We start from the raw sequence: 22,265 nt of genomic DNA on the forward strand, positions 1-22,265 counted from the left end.
TCGTTTTTCCCCACCAAACAATCAAGAATAGTCATTTAATGGAAGTAATTCGAGATATGTACAGGAAATTCTAAAATTGTAATATAGAAATAAAATTAAAAAGAACACTGAAATAATAAATTTGGGAGTATGACAAGGTTGCAGTATGTCACAGCTTACTTTCATTACGGGTATATACAATATGTGTGTATGTGCATGACATTGCTAAATTGCTAGGCAAAGAATATAAAGTTATATTTTTAATTAATTATAGGTACTATGGACACCAATATCAATAATTTATTAAGAAGAATACTGTATGAAGAATTTAACTAATAGTACGGAATATTTTGTTAGACATTTTAATAGAGTTTTCTGAAAGCCAAATTTTTGTGCATTTGTTTTGAGTTAATATTATATAATTATTACGATTTTAATTACGTAGGTTGAATGATTTCCACTGTTGTTTATGTAATAGCATTCAACTCTTTAAATTGTTTCGTTCAAGATTAGAACTTCTACTACTTTTAATATAAGTTTAATTTCACGAAGACCAATTTGCACGTATCAGAAAATGAAAATATGAATAATAATGAAGTGGCGTGAAAAATGAACACTGAACTACCGGACTTTTTTTTTTCATATAAGAAGTAGAATTTGTGTTTGTACTCCACTAATACACTATATTTTAAGTGTAGAGACATATGAATTTACAGTGTTAATCATGTAAATTCAATGTTGTAAAGTGCTATTATTTAGAATATGTACTTACATTCGAACTAAGTAAGTTGCAACAAGGTTGCTTCTGCTCTATTGAGTATGGCAATGGACATGTGTTAGGGGCCTGCTTCTTCCAACCAAACAGTTGTGTCACAATAAAGTGATTTGGTAATGTGTATTTTATCATCTTGTAACGTGAATTTTGTGACTGCTTTGAGTTTGACTGTTTTTGTATGCTTGCTTAACTAACAGGGGCATGATGTTATTGACATTGCAGCTAGAATTAATCTGTGTTTATGAACTTTCATGCTTGTACTGTGTTGAAATAATTTGTCGAATGTTACACCAAAGTGTAAGTTCACTATACATAATTCACGAAGTTTCGTGGTTCTTCAGAAAGTGCTAATATGTCGTGATGCAGCGAAATTTTGTGATGCTAAAATAAATAACATTATTTGCGGATTTCGTTAATTTATTACGGTATGTCAAATTCCTTTCTGTAACCTACAGTGTATTTTCATTATACAATAGGTTAACTACAATTAGTTCAGTATAAGACAAAAACGATTTGTGCAACACACCACAAGTTTTAAGGAGTAGATACGGAACACTGATTAACAGAAGCATGAAAACAGCAACCTGCATGGTTTCAATAAATAAACAGTAAGATGCATTGAAAATATTACGTAGTATATAGTCATTTCGGGTGAAATTGCGTCTTGGGAAATTTTTTTGTTTAACAGAAGAACTGCAATGGAAAGATGTAGGCCTACTATATCGAAGTGCAATATACAAGTGAAAGAAAAGAGCTCTGGATCACATAGTCCTTCGCACTGCTTTGTCAGGTTGTGCAGCATATTTAGAACTTCTCAAATGTTTCTCTCATTTTCACTACAATACCGATTCTACTGCATTTTTCATAACCCAACAAAAATATGAAATAGCAACGTCTAAATACATGTATTTACGATATATTTAATCTGTACAGCCATTAAGAAGTCATTGCATTGTCTATAAATACAACATACTAGTATCAAAATATATTTTATTACATAAACTAAATTATTTATATATATATTTTATTTCTGTAATATTACTTCAATATTGAAATCTGTCAAGCCAAATCACTAATTTATTTGCAAAGCAATATCACAGCAAGTGGGACATGTTGCATTCTCTGGCTATGAATATGGCTGTCACATTTTATTTAGCAGACGACAGTGAATAAAATTTTGTTTTTTTACTTATGAAGGTAAATACACATTGAGTAAATCTAGTGTGTTTATATAATATACAGAAAGTTTTCCAGGTAACCTGTTCCAACAAGGATTTGAACCCGGGTCCACTTATTTCACAGTCAGATATGCTAACCATTACAGTCGTGGACCTTTTACTGTTATAAGTCGAATATGACTGCTGAGGAAATAGTGTGTATATTTCCCCTGGATCGAGCGTGCGAAGGTTTTATGTTGAATAATATGGGCAGGTAACACAAGCTGAAGGGACATAAAGGTAGTAGTATACAGCTGACTTCCATTCCGTGTACTTGTGGCAATGCAGTACACATAAGAACAGCGAAATGTTCATTCATTTTTAGTCCTGTGCTACTAATATGAGTGCATAAATACCTACAGGAAGGGAGGTGGCGACAATTCAAAGAGAATCAGTAATAGGATTGCTAGGTTTCCCGTATTTGAGGCATAAAAAACTTGTCCCAAATAAAATCCACCAAAAATCCCGTATTTATGGACGTTACATCACAGGTGGCCTACAGATTTTTTCTTTTTCATTTATCATTTTCCCTTACTATTTGTAGGGGTATTGTGTTGTATAATTATGATAAACAGTCACTTATTAACATCTTTCTCTTCTCAAAAGTGGCAATGAAGCAAATCAATTTAAATACTACTTCTGTTTGAGTTAGTAATTTAGCTGTGCATGGTTATTGGTACAGTAATGTTGTTAGATTGTGTGTAGTATGTGTGAAGACGCAAAAAAATGTTTCAAACCATAATTAGTGTTCCTCGTCTGCATGAAACAAAGAGAACGTGTTGCATTTAGAAAAACAGATCATTATTTACTACTTTGTATAAATACAACCTTTACAATTACCTCCTCCCAATCTGTATCATTAATCTCCCTTCTAAATTTTATTAATACAAACAAAATAATGGTTGGTAATATAACAGCTTCAAAGACTAATTTGTTGTTCCTTATAAGCCTACTGTGCTTTAATGTGCTAGTGTGGGCTCTCTCTCTCTCTTAGAAGTTTCTTGTATTTTCAAGTTAAAGGTTGCAGCTGTCCCTTATTTGCATTCTGAAAACCTGGCAACTCTAATCACTAATTAGTTAGAAAACAGTAACTTCAAAATGGAATAGAGTATAACACAGAACCTATTTATAAACTTTCAATTATAAAAAAAAAACTACAAATAACCTCTTAGCATGAAATGTAACTTAAAATTACACTAATACACCACTAAAATTATAGAAAGTTATTTATATCTTACTACATTTATTTTAAGATTAAGATAGAGTTAATATTGTATTCAAAACTCACAACCGGAGCCACAGCTTCCCACACTTCCATTCTTTCGTGTGTTGGATACATTGTTTAGTCTAATAGAATTTGAAACAGATACTGATCTCTAACCTGTCTAACGGATCAACAAGGTATGAATCATGTCCATCCCGAATTATTAGAAGTTGTTGATCTATTATATCAAATATTTATAACAATTTCATTCAAATTACCTTTACAAAGGAACTTTTATCATATTCATAATACCGATATGTAATTAAATGTAAACTAAATAAAATATACGTAAACTGTTTGGGCTAGATAGTTACCTTATAATAAAGGTACATTTAAATTCACATTTTATCAGTCTTATTAACGGTATAACATACCGGCTTGTTTCCCAAATTCTGTATGCAAACCCGGCCCATACCAGCTCTCTTTAAGCATTGACCTGAAGAAATATACAGTACATAGCAAATTCTCGGGTATAATGAATCATTTTATAATTAGATCAATATCATTCAACCCTTGTCCTAATTTATTACTTAAGTCCACACCTGTGGAATAACGGTCAGCACGTCTGGCCGCGAAACCAGGTGGCCCGGGTTCGAATCCCGGTTGGGGCAAGTTACCTGGTTGAGATTTTTTCCGGGGTTTTCCCTCAACCCAATACGAGCAAATGCTGGGTAACTTTCGGTGCTGAACCCCGGACTTATTTCACCAGCATTATCACCTTCATATCATTCAGATGCTAAATAACCTAGATGTTGATACAGCGTCGTAAAATAACCCAATAAAATAAATTTATTACTTCATGAATTTAAAATTAGTCACTGCTTCACAATTTAAGTGACTCCTCAAAATTAGACTCCAAAATAGGACACAACATATAATATTGTACAAAATGCTCCTATCACTGAACTGTTGTCCTATATTCAAGATACAGTACAAAAGAAGTCCCCTCTGAGTAACAGGCAGCAAATTATTTTGCACATACATTTTCAGATAATTATAAATATGTGTTTGTTTGGCATTCTGTGGATAAATAGCATGCTGCAAGTATTTGCTTTTGCTTCTTTGGGATTGTACATTTCCATTGATAAATGGTGTAGGATTTATGGGTGCAGAATATTAGAAATCGTGTTCATTTGAATCCCTACAAACTGTCTCAGAACAATCGTTTTGACATTTAATTCGAAGTATTGTTGAATTCTCAGTGTGTAGTAAGGAAGCTTATTTACTTTTAAAGAGTATTATGTACTTAACTAATGACCTTCCAGTGAAACTATTTTCATTTTTTTTACACCGTATCTACCTATATTAAATATTTTATATTACAATGCAATTGACATTTCATTTCAGTAAACTGATTTTGTTATGCAATATAGAATAGAAGCTGCCCTAATTTACACAGGTTATAGAGCACAGTTCACTAAACAAAGTATCTAATAGTTTTATAATAAGGTACCAGTTTGCACAGAAAAGAATAGACATCTTGATTAAACAACTTTTAACACTATATCACTTCGGAATATATAGTTTATTGCATTCACGTGTTAAATATTAGGCTACGGTACCTTGTTGACTAGTTTCAGCCTGTTGTGAGCTATCTTCAGACCAGGACCACCCAGTTCTGAAGATAGCCCACAACAGGCTGAAACTAACCTAATATTTAACACGTGAAAGCAATAAATTTACATATTCCGAAAAGAAAAGAATAGTTTTTACAAGTCATGTTTTTGTAAAATTGAGTAACAGTGTACGGTTGAGAAACTCATCTATGCAATATCACAAGGCATGAATGAACAGCCAGTAAAATAAGCAATACTGGTATTAAACAGCTACTGTTATAAGGTTACCAGACATCCCTATTTCTCGGGGACAGTCCCCGAATTTTGCTTTCTGTTCCCTGACAATTCGTCCCCAGAATGTCCCTGGATTTTAAATTTTTTTCCCAGATATCCCCGGATTTTCATTGTTAATTATTAATATGGTTTATTGATAAGTGCACATTACTTACGGCTTTTAAGGAACCCAGAGGTTCATGGCCGCCCTCACATAAGCCCTCCATAGGTCCCTATCCTGAGCAAGATTAATCCAGTCCCTACCATTATATCCCACCTCCCTCAAATCCATTTTAATATTATCCTTCCATCTACGTCTCGGCCTCCCCAAAGGTCTTATTCCCTCCGGCCTTCCAACCGACACTCTATATGCATTTCTGGATTCGCCCATACGAGCACATTGCTGTGAAAAATTTTGCTAATGTAATTTTGCTGCTTTTTCATATCATAATCTAAACTGTAGGTGCGAACATAACTGCATTCGAGTCTTATATTGTTATCGAAATTAAGAAAAAAACTAAACTCCAGGAAAGAAAATAAATTTATTCCACCATCAATTAACCAGCATTTGATCACCTTTAGAAGAAGTTCTCTTGAATATCCTACTGCCTCGGTTATTTGTTCACAAGATAAGATATCTATGAAATGTACTTAAATTGCCGAGGCCTCCTTTAGAAAGAGAAAAATTTGAAAAGACAGTCAGTCCATTATTTTTCTTCAAACGTAGGTGGACTGGACCTGGATGAAGATAAATTATTTGATGAAATTTATTGCTTGAAGACATAAGCTATGTGACAAGAGAAAATGACAAAGTGGAATGAAGAAAATGCTACTTTTTGCTCAAAATTGAGTGTAATTAAATTTTTTTTCTGAGAAAATGATTCCCTCTGCACAACTCCAGAAGCTGAACTGTGTCCTGGAAGTAATGCTTCAGTCAAGAGAGCTTCTTCAATGAACATGATGTGGACGGACATCCCAAAAATCCAGAATGAGTTTAGAAACTGTTCGTGCCAACTTCAACATGACCTGTCAGAAATTTTATGAAAAATTAGGATCTAGAGAAGATGTGATTAAAAAATTCACTCTTCTGAAGAAAAAAACAACAGTAGTTTAGTAATAGAATGAGTACCAGTACTATAATTCTTTAAATTGTGTAAAAACAATGTAAGTGAATGACAATCTAACAAAAATGTTAAAAGTTTTATTTTTTTATACGTCGATATCTGTCCCCGAAAATTGTGAAAAAAATCTGGTAACCTTACACTATTAGTAGCGTTAGTAAATTGAAATTGGATGACAGATACGAATGAAGTTTGTGAATTTTTGTATTCCTGATTGCTTTTCACAAGGTCAGCTTCCTTCTCGTTTCAGTGTTTGTTGTTATCACTTGGAACAGTCAGATTAAGATTCAGATGCAATTGGCAATCCGATCCTACAAACATGATATTCTATTAGATTGAAATTAAAGTGCAAAATAGAAGAAAACGTTATTAAACTTTGGTTAGTTGACTGTGCTGTTCTACCTGTAATCAGTTTGTCATCTCATATAATTTACACCCTGTAAACAATTAACTGATTTCGTTATGCTGGCTTTGAATTGTACCAAAAATGTAAATACCGTGCGAGATATGGATGAAAATATTTTTAAGTAATTTTTTTTTGGGTCTTACTGCTGATTTGTGCATAGCATATTAATCCATACATAAATTATTATTTTGACTCTTACATATCAACAGATACGAGAAAAAGGAAAGACAATATTATTCGCAATATCTTCACTATATACATATTAGATCCATCAAAGAAACAAAGCCAGTTTAAAATAAAATCTATAATTTATGCATGAAAAATTGGCGAAATTCTTGCTGCATTCCGAAACTCCGATGTTCATTTGTAGAATTAAGTACTCTGCAATGTTTCAAAAATTAATTTCATTAGTCTTCAGCTCAGTGGGGTCAGAAATTTCTCATTTCTGGCAATGAATGCTTAAATGTGCAATATAAAATTCCTTTATTTCTCAATACATTATTATAATATATTGCTAGAAGCTCAATGAATTTGTAATGTGATGTTCTTGTTTTGGTTTTTTTTAACCAGGACAGGCAACCCCCTCGCACCAGATGCCCCAGATATGACCCAGTTCAGCTCAGTTGAAGAGTGGCTCAACTCCATCAAAATGGCACGCTACCTCGAGAACTTCGAGCGTGCGGGTATCACGTCCATGGATGCCGTAGTGAGAGTAACAGTCAAAGAGCTCACCGCACTGGGCATCACACTTGTAGGTCACCAGAAGAAGATAATGAACAGTGTGCAGGCAATGAGGGCGCAGATCACGGCCAATCTGTCAGAAGGTTTCCTGGTTTAACCTCGGCTAAACTTATGTTAGTGTTCTCCCTGTTTACCTAGTTGAACAGACTAAGGCAAATATTTGGACATCTAAATGTGATATTTGGCTTAGAGCATATATCAAATTTCCTAAACACAAGAATCATTATGTATGGGAACATTGTGTAGATTCCTGGTTTTAATTCAAGGCTAACAAATTCTTTGTTCATATCCCTCCACCCAATAAAGCGTGTGCAGGCAATATTAAAAATTTGAAGCAAATTGTCTTGATGGCATTGCAGGAAAATCTCGTATTTCAATTGTCTTGACTGATCACTGGCTGATATATGAATGTCAGCAGTGTACACGTCCTTCCTTTTTTGGTTGTTGTAAAATCTATGAAAATCGAAGCCTGTTGCTTGGGAGAAAACCCATAACTTGGTAATCAAAGTGTGAATTCTCGCCTTAGGTGACAATTACACAAAGGCGAGTGTACTTACTTCTCCAGTGTGTGGATGACTCTACTAGCATACTGTGTTTTACATATTTTTGTGTCAGTGCCATGAGAGTGAAATGAGACTGCAAGATTTTTGCTCTCGTCGTGTTATATATATTAATATATTTTCATTTCTGTGTAGAAATAATCATCGGTGAGCCGATGAAGTGCTACAACTTCGTAATTAACGAGTCAAAGCAATATGGTGAGTGTCGAATCAGGGTTTGATAAATGCTACGTGAAGAGCGATCTGACAGATTATTCTACAATACTGGAGAATGTGTATGCCGTTCAGTACTGAATCTCGTAAATACAGTTCATATATAACCTACAGTTACTCTGCTCTGGTAATGTCATCAGTTTATTCTGCATAATGGTGAACCTTCAGAGAGCAAATATTGCAAGATGAGCTGTTGCTTGAATATTCGTGGTGCCCTTTCTCGCAATTGAATAAAAGGGATCTCTGTTAAATGATAAACATTTTGAGATATCTGTAAATTTGTCTTGGTTTTACAAGAGAGGAACGTATATACAGAGTGTTCATAAAGTAGAGTGTGAATCCAGAAATATTTCTTTACGGTACTGGAATGCTAACCTTTATGTACACTCTATAAAGTAGATATTTGTATAATACCTTCATCTCAGACAAATGCCTTGATTTTAATTATTGAAAATGAGTATTGAGTTTAATTTCACATGTTATTTTTTAACATTTCCTATTTATCATGATTGTACAATCGTTTTTCATGATACTGCCAACTAATGGATGTATTTCCTCAAAGTGTATCCAACTGCCCTTAGACGAGCGAGATATACACTGGATACGGCTCTTGAAAACATCCTGGATTATGTCTTATTTTTATACGTATGTGTAATACAGATTCTTGTGTATGAGAGTGCAGGAACTTAAAACAGAATGAAACGTCCATTTTAATTCCTATACTGTAGAAAGAGTTTTGCAGTCGGGATTCCAAGAGATACTAAGGCTTCTGATATTAGTTTTTGCAAATTTGAAATGCCTAAGTTAAGTTACATTTTTACATATTGCCAGAAAATCTACCTACAGCTTATTTAATAAAGCCAAATATTTAATTCAGACATATTACGAGGTACAAGCGCTTTTCTTACCCCTCTTCCTCTAATTGTTGTGAAATATAATAGACAATATTATTATAATAGACCATGTGAACATTTGTGTGTGAATTGCTGAAACGTGAAGTTTTCGTCAGATGTAAGGTTCCGGAGCATTGCTATACATGTTGCAGTTGCCCCTGACAGCGAATTTCCAGAATTACAGTCAAGATATTTGTCAGTGATATTGCACTTTGCTTGACTATGTGACAGCTGCCATGGTTTGTGGGAAAATATTGGGATATGAGATATTTGGAAGAAAAAAGCTTAGAAAATAAAGTTTCTATTCGTTAAAATCAGAAACTTACAAGTCATGCATTGCATAATTATATAGAGATATTCCAGTTTGTTTTCCAAGTCTTTGGATATTTACCAAATGAAGGAAAAATATCTTCGAAACATATCAGTGTAATTTCCGATCTCTTCACTAATTGTTTGTGTAAAAAGGAACAAATGGAAATATTCCTGTATTTCAATCCTACACTTAATGGCTCATGTACTGTTGGCAGTGAATTTGCTTCCTAACCTGAATTACCGCCTTTCTATTTATTTTAAAGGAAGTAGAACAGCTCTGTCCTACACTTGGTACATTGTGTGTGACATGTAAATAAGGAGCCCGTTGGCAGCTGAAATATTAATAGAGAACACAGCCTGTCAAGAAATTTGAAAGTGTATCGGAATTGAACACGTAATGTTGATCAAGACTACACAACCAAAATTAGGTACTTGCTTCTTTCTCCTTGGTAAATAGTAAAGATATATCCTTATATTACAGCAGTCTGAAAGCGTTTCATCTACGGTATTTTATTTAGTGTTAACATAACGGAAACAGTGAGATGTATTGATGTATAATGTTTTGATAGCTATGTGTATACACTTTTTTCGATTTCTTTGTTTTGGAACACAACTTTGTAATTTATTTTGAGTAAATATTAAAGTGTGGTTTAAATTAAAATACATTTTTAATTAATTTTAATTGCTTTAGTACCACAAAATATGATCTTTCTATTGTAGACACATTTTTGCAATATATATTTTTAAGTTCTTAAGTTCTTATAGCAGAATTCTTTGAAATATTTACATGTATATGAATTTTCCAGCTTAAGTACTGTACCAGTATTTACTTCTTACTTTTATATCCTTCTACTTCTTCTCCTCCTCCTCCTTGCCTCTCGTCTTCTGATTTTTTTTCTTCTCTAGGCATTTGTCTCTTACTATTTCACAGTTGCTCTTTATCTTTCCTTTAATCTCCCTTATCTTTTTTTTCCTTCTGGTATACATTTAGAAACAAGTTTGAGTAGTCTTGTGTAAGATGTTGAACCAGTTATTACGATAATTTTTATCTTGTCATTTACAACAGATATGTGTAATTCTGTCTCAATATGTTGATTTCTTACATGGTCTTTTCTTGGACAACCTTATGTTTTTCTCAAGAAAACCTTTTTTTGCACTTTGAACCTTGTTTTGAATTTTTTGCGAGAGAAGAATGGGTGTGACTGTTTTATGATAGTAATATGCGTTACAAGAGCGGTATGTTGAAGTTTTCATGTTCGAGGAAAAGTTTGAAAAAGCGAAACGTAGTTGAGCTTTTTTAATTTCCGAGAATTGAAAGAAAACATACCGCTCATGTATCGTACATTATTTTGTGCGAAGATCGTTTATTACATACCTGAAAGAGGAATTTCTAATTAGTTGCAATGAAATCTCCATCTTGGTTTCTGTTCAATGACGGCAAATTTGCAAAACAAAAATATCTATCTTCAACATTGTTGCTTTAAAATGTTTTCTGTGTTTACTATATTCCAGCAGGCCGTGATATACGTCTGTCTTTCCCCCCCCCCCCCCCAGTCTATCATGAGTCTGGAATCTTGTTGATTTTTTCACGGCTTCCTTAATGTTACTTGCATCACGAATGCAGTAACTTTAGTGGAGTTGTAGAGTTTACTTGATTTTTGCAAATATTTAAAAACAATAATTAACAGTGCAATTTAGGTGAAATTGCAGTGGTAAGTTTCCAATTTATAATTATTACTATATTGAACGTCTCTGAAAATAATATGTTAAAAGCCTAAAGCAGTAAACTCAATATGTCACTTAAGCGGTAAGAAGAGGGAAATTGTTATGTGTGTTAGGTTGGGAATACTGAATGTGGAATTTTAGACTTTCCGCGTATTGGTTTTGTGCGGAAACCAAGTAAATATGCACGATCTCGCACAAAATTTACTTTTAGCCTCCTTCCTTCTTTTGTTTTCTTAAAGTTCTATGGGTGGTACCACACTTCATTTGTAAGTTTGATATTTGTTTGTTGTTATATGTTATACCCACTTCGAATTTTTTTTTCCAATGCCACCAGGCTGTCTTTAGACATTACTCCTCTTCTCTCCTGGCAGTGGTTTATGTGTAACCCACTTCTAAGGTCGAGGCACACGAAAGGCAGAGTTATGATCATATGTTAGGGATGATCATGATTATGTAGCACCAGGGGAGGTTTTAAATCTAAACAATCTAAATTACAGGCCATGGACGAACACAGGAACACTTCCCTTTAAGGAAAAATCCCTGTGCTCAGACTGGGAATCGAGCCCAGAACCTCATAAATTGTGGCCAGAAACTCTGACCATTAGACCATGAGGCTGGTCCCACTTGGAATATAATTACAATAAAATTATTATTACTTCGTTGTTATTGTAGGACTACCAGTATTTATAATGCATGCACAATTTGTTACACAATGTCATTTCTGTGCAGTTTTTGAGCTCGTTAACTATGTACTGGTAGCTAGTCTGCAATAGCTTGCTCAGTATCAGCTATTTTCAAATTTATTAAGTATGACATAGCTGCCTACGTGTAGCATTAGAAGATTAATCAGTAATAATTAGCCTATTCAGAACTTTTGACTGCTGCAGTTTAAGGATTTATTAGAAGAAACAGTAACTTAATTTTGGTTTATGATAAGAAAAAAGAATGAAAGTATTCTACAGTAATTTTTCAATGTGTGTATGAATGTTGAGTGTCTTATTTTATTAATATAATTAATCACTGATCAAAAATTTAATTAATTTAGAACTACATTTTTGGACTATGGGAAAGATATTTTTGTTTGGTTCAGTAAATTACATTAAAATCTACAATAGAAATATTTGATACATCCAAAGACAGAATATTAATTCGAATATAATATTTTTACACCTTTACACGCAATTCTTTCATTGTAACTGGTAGGAACTGGGCACTTACATTAATAAAATGTAATCAGATTACTGCAGTATTGAAGTGTCGGTTTGTTTAGCACAAGAACGTTTAACAGCTTTACATCATGTCTTACAATAAATCTGACATGATTTGTTTCAATTCCTTTGACTATTTATTGATGTGTTATCATCTGCAGTGAACAGAAATCACACAAATTGGATGATATGACGTTAAGATTACAAGGATATTGATTTATATCATTTTAAAGCCATTTTCAAATTCAAGTGAAACTGGAGGGTTTAGGTTGCAGCACTGCTGATGAAATATGCAATACATAACATTTCGAAGGATTGATCTTCTTTCGTCTTTACTGTACACTTTTATTGAATTAATAACAGAACTGAAGGTGTAATAATATAAGTGTCCAGTAATAATGCAAGTTTATGTTTTATAAGATTTTTTTTTGGTAATGACACAAGTAAATAAAAGTGAATGGTGGTATTTTGTACTTATAGGCCTATTTACTGCAAGTCTTTATATTTGTACCGAAAAACCAAATGTGTATCCTTATTTAAACAAGTGCTACAGATACATAGAAGCTATGTTCTCTTTTTTATTTTCCCCTTTTGACGAGATATATAAGCAGCTGAAATTGATTTGTCTAGAAGTGTTATGTATACGTATTATATTGTGGTTTTAATTTGAAGTCACATTAATATAGTTTCCCTGAATAAAATGTCTTCTTGAATGCAATGATAATGTATATTACAGGCTACCTTCTAGGCTTTTGATTCTCCTGTGGTGACAATTTTTTATACATTTATCAAAAATTAACTCCAGTCAGTGTCTGCTTGGTGTAACAGCATTGCGTATGAGAGATTCCGTTATTTATTGCAGTACTCTTAATATTTATCATTTTCAGATAAAATGTTATTAATTGGTGAAATTACTCAACACCAGCCTAAGTCCGTAACCCAAAACTCAGGAATTGCTCCATACTTTCAAGAGGCCTAACCAAGAGAGAATGGAAGTTTACTAACAGTAAATTTTTAGAAATCTCTGTAGAACTCCTTAAATATTCCCGAACTCAAGTACTGCAGGATATTTTGTTGCATTCACATTTAACAATTTATTGCATTAAATGTCTGACAATTTTTGCATGGCATACTTTCCATCAGCCGGGTTTTAATACAATATTATTTTATCAGTTCAGTAAGGAAGTGATATGAATCGAGTTGTGTTTGTATTGTAACGATGCATCTTCTTGCAGATTGGAACAGATGTGAGAGGAAGTGGGCACTTATAGTAACAGGCCTGTCTGCAAAAAACAGCCAAAGATAAACAAAATAATTTTCGCACTATTAATATATGGCGCCAATAAATTATAGTTATTAATAATCAGGGTTGCCAGATTCTCTCGTCCTGGACAGGTGATGATGCTGCATACCTTAACATTACTACATATTTAAATTAATTCAATTTGTAATACAGCTGATTTTATTCATTTTACATATTTTAAGTAATTGTATAGGGCCCAAACTTTTAATTTTTTTTCTACATTTTTGCCAGATTATGAAATTTCCTTTTGAATTATTGAAACATCGGAAAAAATGTCATATTGCAGCCTGATTTATAGAGAAAAAAATACAGTCTTTAACTCCTATCAATAATACGAGAATCTTGTTCCAAAGGGAATAAAGAACGAAAATACTCTATAATACCTAATAATTTTATAGAAATGAGCAAAAAATTGTATTTTCTGACATTCTGGGACAAGTATAACTTGACACAGGACACACCATTAAAATTTAGAACAATCCTGGGATATCCAGGACATCTGGCAACCAGGTTAATAATTTGTCGATCTCGAAATCTGGCTGAAATAGCTAATAAACAGATGCATTATGTTGTAGGTTTTTATTTTTCTACCGAATTTGAGTTTCTAAAAAAAATAAAGTAGGGTAACCAATAAAAAATTTTGTACATGTCTAGAATTACACACACACACACACACACACACACACACACACACACACACACACACACACACACACACACACACACTGATTAAGCTGATCGGATTCTATTAATGTACAAGGGAGGTAGATGAAGTCAATTTACACAGTAACGAACTACTCTCTTCTATACTCTGCGTGCATGTTTTCGCTATTGAAGAGTACCGGTAAATTCTTTTGATTGACAAACAGCAAGACATTTGTTGAATTTGTACTTTTTTGTATGTTCATGATGAAAAACGTAATTTGTTAATGTGCATATATATTATTAAATGCCGTATCTTTACGTTGATGAAAAAGTCTTACAAGGTAGGCCTAATAATGACAGAAAAATACCGGCTTAAAATATGAAAGATTTTTTTTTTATTTTTGCACCTCAATTCAAATCACGAGTTACCAGATTTGTACTTGTTTCAAAAGAACATAATTCAGCAAGATCCTTTCAAACTTATATTATGATAAATTGGACGCAGACAGAAATTGTTGGAACATATTTTGACACTATTAGTTATATCAACTTTGGAAGTTTCTAATGTTCCTTCGGAAATATACAGTGTGTCCCAAAAATAGACTGATAAAATAACTGTGGCAGTAGCCACAGAGTAAAGAAATATTCCAGTTCCCAGTCCCAATACTGAAAGTTAGACAATCTCTGCAAGGCCAAAAGAAGAGATGGGTTATGAGTTATTTGTAGGAAAGACATTCCTGATGTTTTGTTTCTTTTCGCTCAAATGATTTACACTTTTATAATAGGTAACATTATGCAAACTCAACCTACTGTAATTCCGAGTTGATTAGACAGTGTATGGAGAGCTATTCTCAGATTCTTTTGAATTGAACATTCCAGAAAATTTTGTCGGTTTATTTTTGAGTCACTCTGTATAAGGTTTTTGACTCTTCGGTTTTGTTCACAGAAAAAATTATGACATCTCGTTAAACAATTCAAGATATGCTATGATAAGCTTTGTGCACTTACTAATAACTTGATTTTTGAGGAACCACACGCTAAAGGTGTGACTGTATTAGATGGGGAACAAATGTGGAAACCTATATTTTCTACTATCACTTGGTATATTCTGGACTAGAATGAGAAGTAGATAGAAAACTGTACTTCCAAGTTGCCAAATCAACAAATTTTACACAATGAAGAAAGCAAACCTAACTGGAAAATCAGTTTAATTCATTGTCATAGTGGAAAATATTGACAAATCCAGCTGTTTACGTACTTCAAGTCAGTATCTGCACTAACAATCGTCTGTTGGTTTCAAAGAGGAGCAAAGTTAGTGTTCAGTGGAAGGATTGTCATATTTTACTTTATTTCATATCCATTGCAATATACGTATATTGACAAAAATGCATTATGGAACGTCATAATTTGGTTAACGTATTCCTGCTCTGTAATGCGTTTTCGTAATTCTGATAAAATGAAAATAAGTTCTGCTACATACAGTTTAATTACCCTTCTAATAAGTTTTCTAGTTCTGCAGCTTAAAAAATAATCATATTAATAAAAATGATTGTACAAATGACAATATTTATTTAAGAGAAGTATAATGCTGCAGTTGTATATAATATGCCTTGATTATTATATTAAGTCAAATAACGAAAGCAATAATATAAATGATTGATGTGGAATGATCGTTAACAATCTGTTAAATGTTTATTGCTCCGTTGACATTTATACAGTGTCTGTGCAATCAGTGTGAGACATAAATAAATGTGGTGTCGGTGTTTAAATAATTGTGATTAATCTTTGAAAAAAAAAGTGTTTCTATTTTTGTGTATATTTTTTATTTACTAACTTGTTTTTTGAAAATTCCTTCCATTGTGAACTGACTTTGCCCATTATATTAATGTACTGATATGATGTATGGCTGTACCGAGAACATTCTCAACCTGTGAACAGGGTAGAGATTATTTCTAGTATTGTGCATATCAGGTTGACCTCTATTTCAGAAACTGAACTTCAATTTGAATAGTGTAATATGTTTTTTCTAGACCACAAACTGCACAAACCAGATTTAAACTTACTGCATCCTTTCAGAAAGAGGGCGTCTGCTATGCACACAATGCTATACATTAAAACAGAACTAATAATGCAATACTAGAGAGGTGAACAAAGTAATATGAATATGTAAGTGTACTTTTTTTTATTGAAACTAAACAAAAATGAATCGTGTAAAAGGAGAGAAAAATGTTCTCATATTAAGGACTGATCAAGTTTAAAAGAGTGAATTTCAATTTTTTTATTATATTAATCATTAAATGTCAGCTGGTTTCATATTAAATAATTAAGAACAAATGCTGTGTATAAAGATGTAAAATATTTGTAAAAAATATCAATTCAATAGCTTACAAAATGTTTGTATGTGATTGTTGTTAACTTTTATTTTATACAATCCCTAATGTCCATGATCCAGAACTTCCTTTACAAATGCCTGAAATACTACAGCAGTGCTCTTTAGAGATAGGCCACAGATCAGGAATCAATGGGAATTCGACTTTTAATAAAGAGTTGGAATTTCTTAATGGAACTAATTCTGTGGTACAATGAAAGAGTAATGGAACGGAGAAAAATTCTCTCCAGCACTGGGATTTGAACCCGGGTTTTCAGCTGTACGTGCTGATGCTTTATCCACTAAGCCACACCGGATACCCATTCCGGTGTCGGACAGAATCGTCTCAGTTTAAGTTCCAACTCTTGGGTGCCCTCTAGTGGCCGCCCTCTGCACTACGTCATAGATGTCTATGAACGTAGGACTGAAGTTCACACATGTGCTGAGGTGCACTCGTTATGAGTGACTAGTTGGCCGGGATCCGACGGAATAAGCGCCGTCTTGATTTACGCATATCATATATATTATTTTAATGTACCGAAGTACATATGATATTTCCATGCGGATACTCTGCGTCATCATACGATGAAAGAGTAATGGAACAGAGAAAAATTCTCTCCAGCACCGGGATTTGAAAGCATCAGCACGTAGAGCTGAAAACCCGGGTTCAAATCCCGGTGCCGGAGAGAATTTTTCTCTGTTCCATTACTCTTTCATCATATGATGACGCAGAATATCTGCATGGAAATATCATATGTACTTCGGTACATTAAAATAATATATAATTCTGTGGTGTTTGTAGCTTGTTTTGAGCTACAAGCATTTTATTTTCTCTTTTCCTATACAAATCATAATTGAATGAAAATAACAAGATTAGATGGAGAGTCACGGCTATACCAAACGAAAGATAATTGTTTTTTATATACAGCTGCACTTCAGGATAAAAAAAAAGAGCCCATTTTTGGAGTTCTCATGTTCTGACCAAACACCACAGAATTTTGTTTGTTTGCAACTGATGTCATTTATAGGGTTACCAGAAGTTCAGATTTCGCCAGACATTCATTCATTCATTCACAGTTTTTGCCCAGGATTCTCAAATCTTCCCTATTTTCCGCCTTCCTCTTAGTCTCCACATACCATCTATATACTGTAATGTTAATATTGTCTGTCATTTCATATTTTCTGCCTCGAAATTTTTTCCTGTTCACCATTCCTTCCATTGCATCATTTAGTAGGCAGTTTCTTCTCAGCCAGTGATCCAGCCAATTTCGTTTTCTCTTCTTGATCAGATTCAGCATTATTCTTTCTTCATCCACTATTTCTAGCACAGCTTCATCTCTTATTTTGTTTGTCCATGTTTCTGCCACATACAATATCACTCTCCACACAAAGCACTTCACTAGTCTCACTTTTATTGCTTTGTCCAGAGGTCCGCAGAAGATGCTTTTTCTTTACCATTGCTATCCTCCTTATGACTTCCTAGCAGCAGCTCATGTTACTACTTATAGTACACCCAAGCATTTGAAGCTATCTACTTGCTGTACTGACTCATTTCGAATTCGCACGTTTACCTGCTTTATTTTTCTCCCAGTAACCATGGTCGTCATCTTGTTTGCATTTATCTTCATCCCATATTGCTCAAGCTGTCATTTACCTCCATTAACATATCCCTTAGTATCGTCTCTTCTGCTAACAACGCCATATCATCGGCAAATCTCATGCACTTCATTCTTATTCTTCTTCCTCCTACTATTACCCCTCCCATGTTTAAAAAAATATTGGAAAGAAGCGTCACATCACGTGTCACGTTATGATGTTCTGTTTTTTCTTTTCCATCTAGTAAACCTATGACCATTCACTCATTCAACATCTGTGAAACTGTAGAGCGATTTTAGAATGAGATTGGCAGGGAAGACAGTAACTATTTGCAAAATATCTGTCTCATGGTTGCTCTGTTTTGTTGAGAAGCTGCCAGCTACTTGGTATGTGGTCAGATATCAAATAATTAAAAAAATGAAACTAGTTTCTTACAGCAATTTCCCTATCACCACCTCTCTCACCCCCACAACGAAAGACAGATTCCTATCACTGATGGTATGCGATTACAGGATAAGACTAGGGCAGTGCATCGCATTGGTGAAGTGACAAATATTTAAACATAAGAAGGAAACTCATTTTTACAGCCACTGTTTGCAGATATTGTAAAGACATTTTATATGTGTTGGTAAACCTAAGAATTTTCTAATTATTTCGTAAGGGACATTTCAGTTTAGCTATGGACTCACACAAGACTTTTATAATACAGTATTATTCAAACATTTTCGAATGAAATTCAGTTTTGAAATAACTTTCGCACTCACTTTTAGCTGGATTGTGTGATGAATGCAAGAATTTAGAATTTTCAATGAGAAGCAGAATAATGGTAAACCGAAAAGATGGAGTTACTGATTTATTCAAGACTCCTCCTGGCATGCTGAAAGCAGCAATAGACTAGGAAAAAAAAGCCCCAGCTCTTGAAGCTCCTTAGAGCACAATTCACACGACAACGATTTAACAATGGTTTTCAACCAAGTTTAAATTTCTGATACATTTTGTTAACGCTTCGAACTTACGCAGGGATATTTTCATCAGGATGGCGCCACATGCCACACCTCTAATGAATCCTTGGCACACATCATCAGCTTCTTCGAGGACCGTGTTATCTCTAGAGGTTTGTGGCCTTCAAGGTCAGCAGACTTGACGTCAACGGATTATTTTCTGTGGAGCCAACTCAAGGACAGAATCTATAGAAACAGACCATGAACCATTCAAGATCTCCAGACATATCACAGATGAAATACGTATGCAATATTGATGAAGACGTCCACACCTGTGAAGTAACGGTCAGCGCGTCTGGCCGCGAAACCAGGTGGCCCGGGTTCGAATCCCGGTCGGGGCAAGTTACCTGGTTGAGGTTTATTGCGGGGTTTTCCCTCAACCCAATATGAGCAAATGCTGGGTCATTTCACCGGCATTATCACCTTCATATCATTCAGACGCTAAATAACCTAGATGTTGATACAGCGTCGTAAAATAACCCAATAAAGTAAAAGTCGATGAAGACATGCTGACGCATGTAACTGACAACATGGTGAAAGGGGAAAGGATGTCTCAAGGGGGAGGGAGGACACTCCCGAGCACAACTTGTAACTGCCATCAATTGTTGCTGGGTTCTCTATAAAAAAACTCGACATAAACATCAAAAGACAACGCGTCTAAGTTTGCCGACTTCAGTTTGTGCTTACCTCAATTTTATTGTAATTGACATGGAGTGTTTTCGGATTATTTTTTAGATATACGATTGTTTTAAAACGAATTGTTGTGACAAACGTTTGTAGATTTCTCAGGCATATGAGTAAACTCTTGCTATAAGCGTGCAATATTTTCAGGTATTCTGCCAAAATTAGAGCCTTTGGACTAAATTTTTCCTCTCTCGCGTCCTAATAATACTTTAGTTGCATACTAGGTGGCGTTTGAGACGATGAGATTACTGTAGGGCTCTTAGTTCTACAGTCACAACTGGCCTATGTCTATATTCATGATACAACGGAGTGGGCTATGGAAATTCAGCTCTCCTTGGCAACGGTTTTGTTGTGAATTGTTTTGTATTTTTCCGACGAGAAATAAAAACTGTTCTTGAGAGTCATTTACTCAGTATATTGTATTCTAGCTAAAATATTGGTGACCCCGACGTGATATGAATACGCACGAAGATACAGAGCACAGTTCTTTACCAACTAGTAGTGGTGACAGAGTCGTTGTGTGTGCAGATCTGTGGTTTGCAGTAGTGGAAAATGCTCTCAGTTTCGCAGGGATTACTCGAGATCAAGCAAAATTCCAATATATAGTAAGTAACGCTGATCATACGTTTATTCCAATTAGGGGAGAGTCGGGTAGTATCGGACAGTGCGTTTCTTTCATCTACCACCATATGGTAGTACCTGAATGACATGGTTACGTTTCTCTATGCGACATCACAGAAACGTAACCATGTCAATCAGGTACTATCGTGCGGTAGATGAAAGAAACTCACTGTCCGATATTACCCGATGTCCGATACTACCCGACTCTCCCCTACAGCTGATTTAATTAAATCCCCACCAGCCAAGGGCAGGTGTGACGCTATTAAAACACGTATCATTGCCGCTTTTGCTGGACCAATCAACAAAAGACTAAGAGCCCTACATTACCACTTATCCCTCTGCTCCCTGTCGGCAAGTAAGTGTAACTAAATTCCTTGTAGGTATTGAAACCTCCGCTGGAGAGGGAAACTTATGTTCAGACTCCGGAACTATGGCACAGTCTAATATATACAGTCGCGCAACTTCAACACTTTTTTTGCCAACATTCACGACACTAGCGCTCAAGCGGCAGGCAAGGCACTGGTCATAGGGTTGTTACAGCCAGCATGTGCTTTAAAGGTATGCGAGATGTTATAATGTTTTAATCATGCGTCGGAATAAAGGCAATGTGTGCAATGACGAAAATTGCAGTAACAACAAGTTTAAATCTCCGAATTTGTCGTTCTTCAGATTCCCTAAAGACTAAGAGAAAACCATAACTCTGTCATAACCTATAATCCACGCTGTAGGTAGCCTACGTATTGTGTTCTATAAAACATTTATTAGTTATCAGTTACCTATTTGTATGTCAGGAAGGAGAGTTTAAATAAAAACAAAGTAAATACCTGTTACAGTATATTATTGTTTTGCAGAGGTCATGTGTAAATGTGTAACCATTCCGATTTTGGATAATGTATCTACAGTTTTTAATTCAAGTAGTTCCATAATTTTTGTATCCATGTTTTTTTCTTTATATTTTTCAAAAGTTGAATGTTATATTGCATTCAAGTAGGGATTATGGTGTTAATTTTTCAAGAATTCATGGCGTATTATAATCCTTTTGCAAAATATTCACTTCTTGAATAAATCCAGACTGTGTCGATAAATTTCTGATGTGTTGGTGTAGATTCATGTGACAGACGTATTAGGTTCTCAAGAAATAAAAGAGCCTTTTTAAATTTAATATAAAAAGCAATTTTTTCTGTAATAATTTGCATGACTGTTATTGGTGTTGATTTTACATTACCAGTGATTATTTGAGCCGTTCAGAGCAGAAGTGGTGTAAGTCAAAATTATGTAATCAGGTTTAAAGTAAAAATTCTGTAAAATATAACGCAAAGTAGCAATTAATATATCCTTCGTGCTATTCACCGACTACTAATAGTTTAAATAAATTCAATATTAACTGCTACTTTGCGCTGTATTTTACAGAATGTTTACTTTAACCCTAATTACCCATTTTTGACTTACACCACTTCTGCTCTGAAAATAAAATTAGGCCTACATTTTCTGAGTTAATTGAAGTTACAATTTTTTCAACAAAATTGTGTATTCATTTGTTCTCACCTACGTCATAATAATAAGTGCATGTAAATTACGTGTTATATAGGTAGGGTAAGTTAAAATCAAGTTTATTTGTGAAAACTGGAAATGTAATGTAAAATGCGGTAAACTTTCCATAAAAATTTAAGCCATAATATCAGCAATATTAGCAACTCAAAATAATAATAATAATAAAAAAATGAAAAAATAATGAACTTCATAAATCAATGTCTGTCAAATTAAGGTTTAAATCTTCCCCTTTTTTATTTTTAAGTTTACCTCA

General features: G+C 34.1%; 1 protein-coding gene across 6 annotated transcripts in view; it reads left to right on the plus strand.

The window, feature by feature from the left end:
• Positions 1 to 14,241, plus strand: part of Eph (Eph receptor tyrosine kinase) — a 1,260,465-nt gene extending 1,246,224 nt beyond the window's left edge. For 5 of the 6 annotated variants that reach the window (XM_069846836.1, XM_069846837.1, XM_069846838.1 and 2 more), the window contains one exon: positions 7,162 to 14,241. In XM_069846836.1, coding sequence (XP_069702937.1) covers positions 7,162 to 7,429 — 268 coding nt within the window. In that variant the 3' untranslated portion in view covers positions 7,430 to 14,241. The remainder of the gene's footprint in view (positions 1 to 7,161) is intronic. The other variant, XR_011336069.1, reaches the window with a different exon arrangement.
• Positions 14,242 to 22,265: the final 8,024 nt, after the last annotated feature.

The sequence above is a fragment of the Periplaneta americana genome, chromosome 15, assembly GCF_040183065.1.
Source record: "Periplaneta americana isolate PAMFEO1 chromosome 15, P.americana_PAMFEO1_priV1, whole genome shotgun sequence".
Lineage (NCBI taxonomy): Eukaryota > Metazoa > Arthropoda > Insecta > Blattodea > Blattidae > Periplaneta > Periplaneta americana.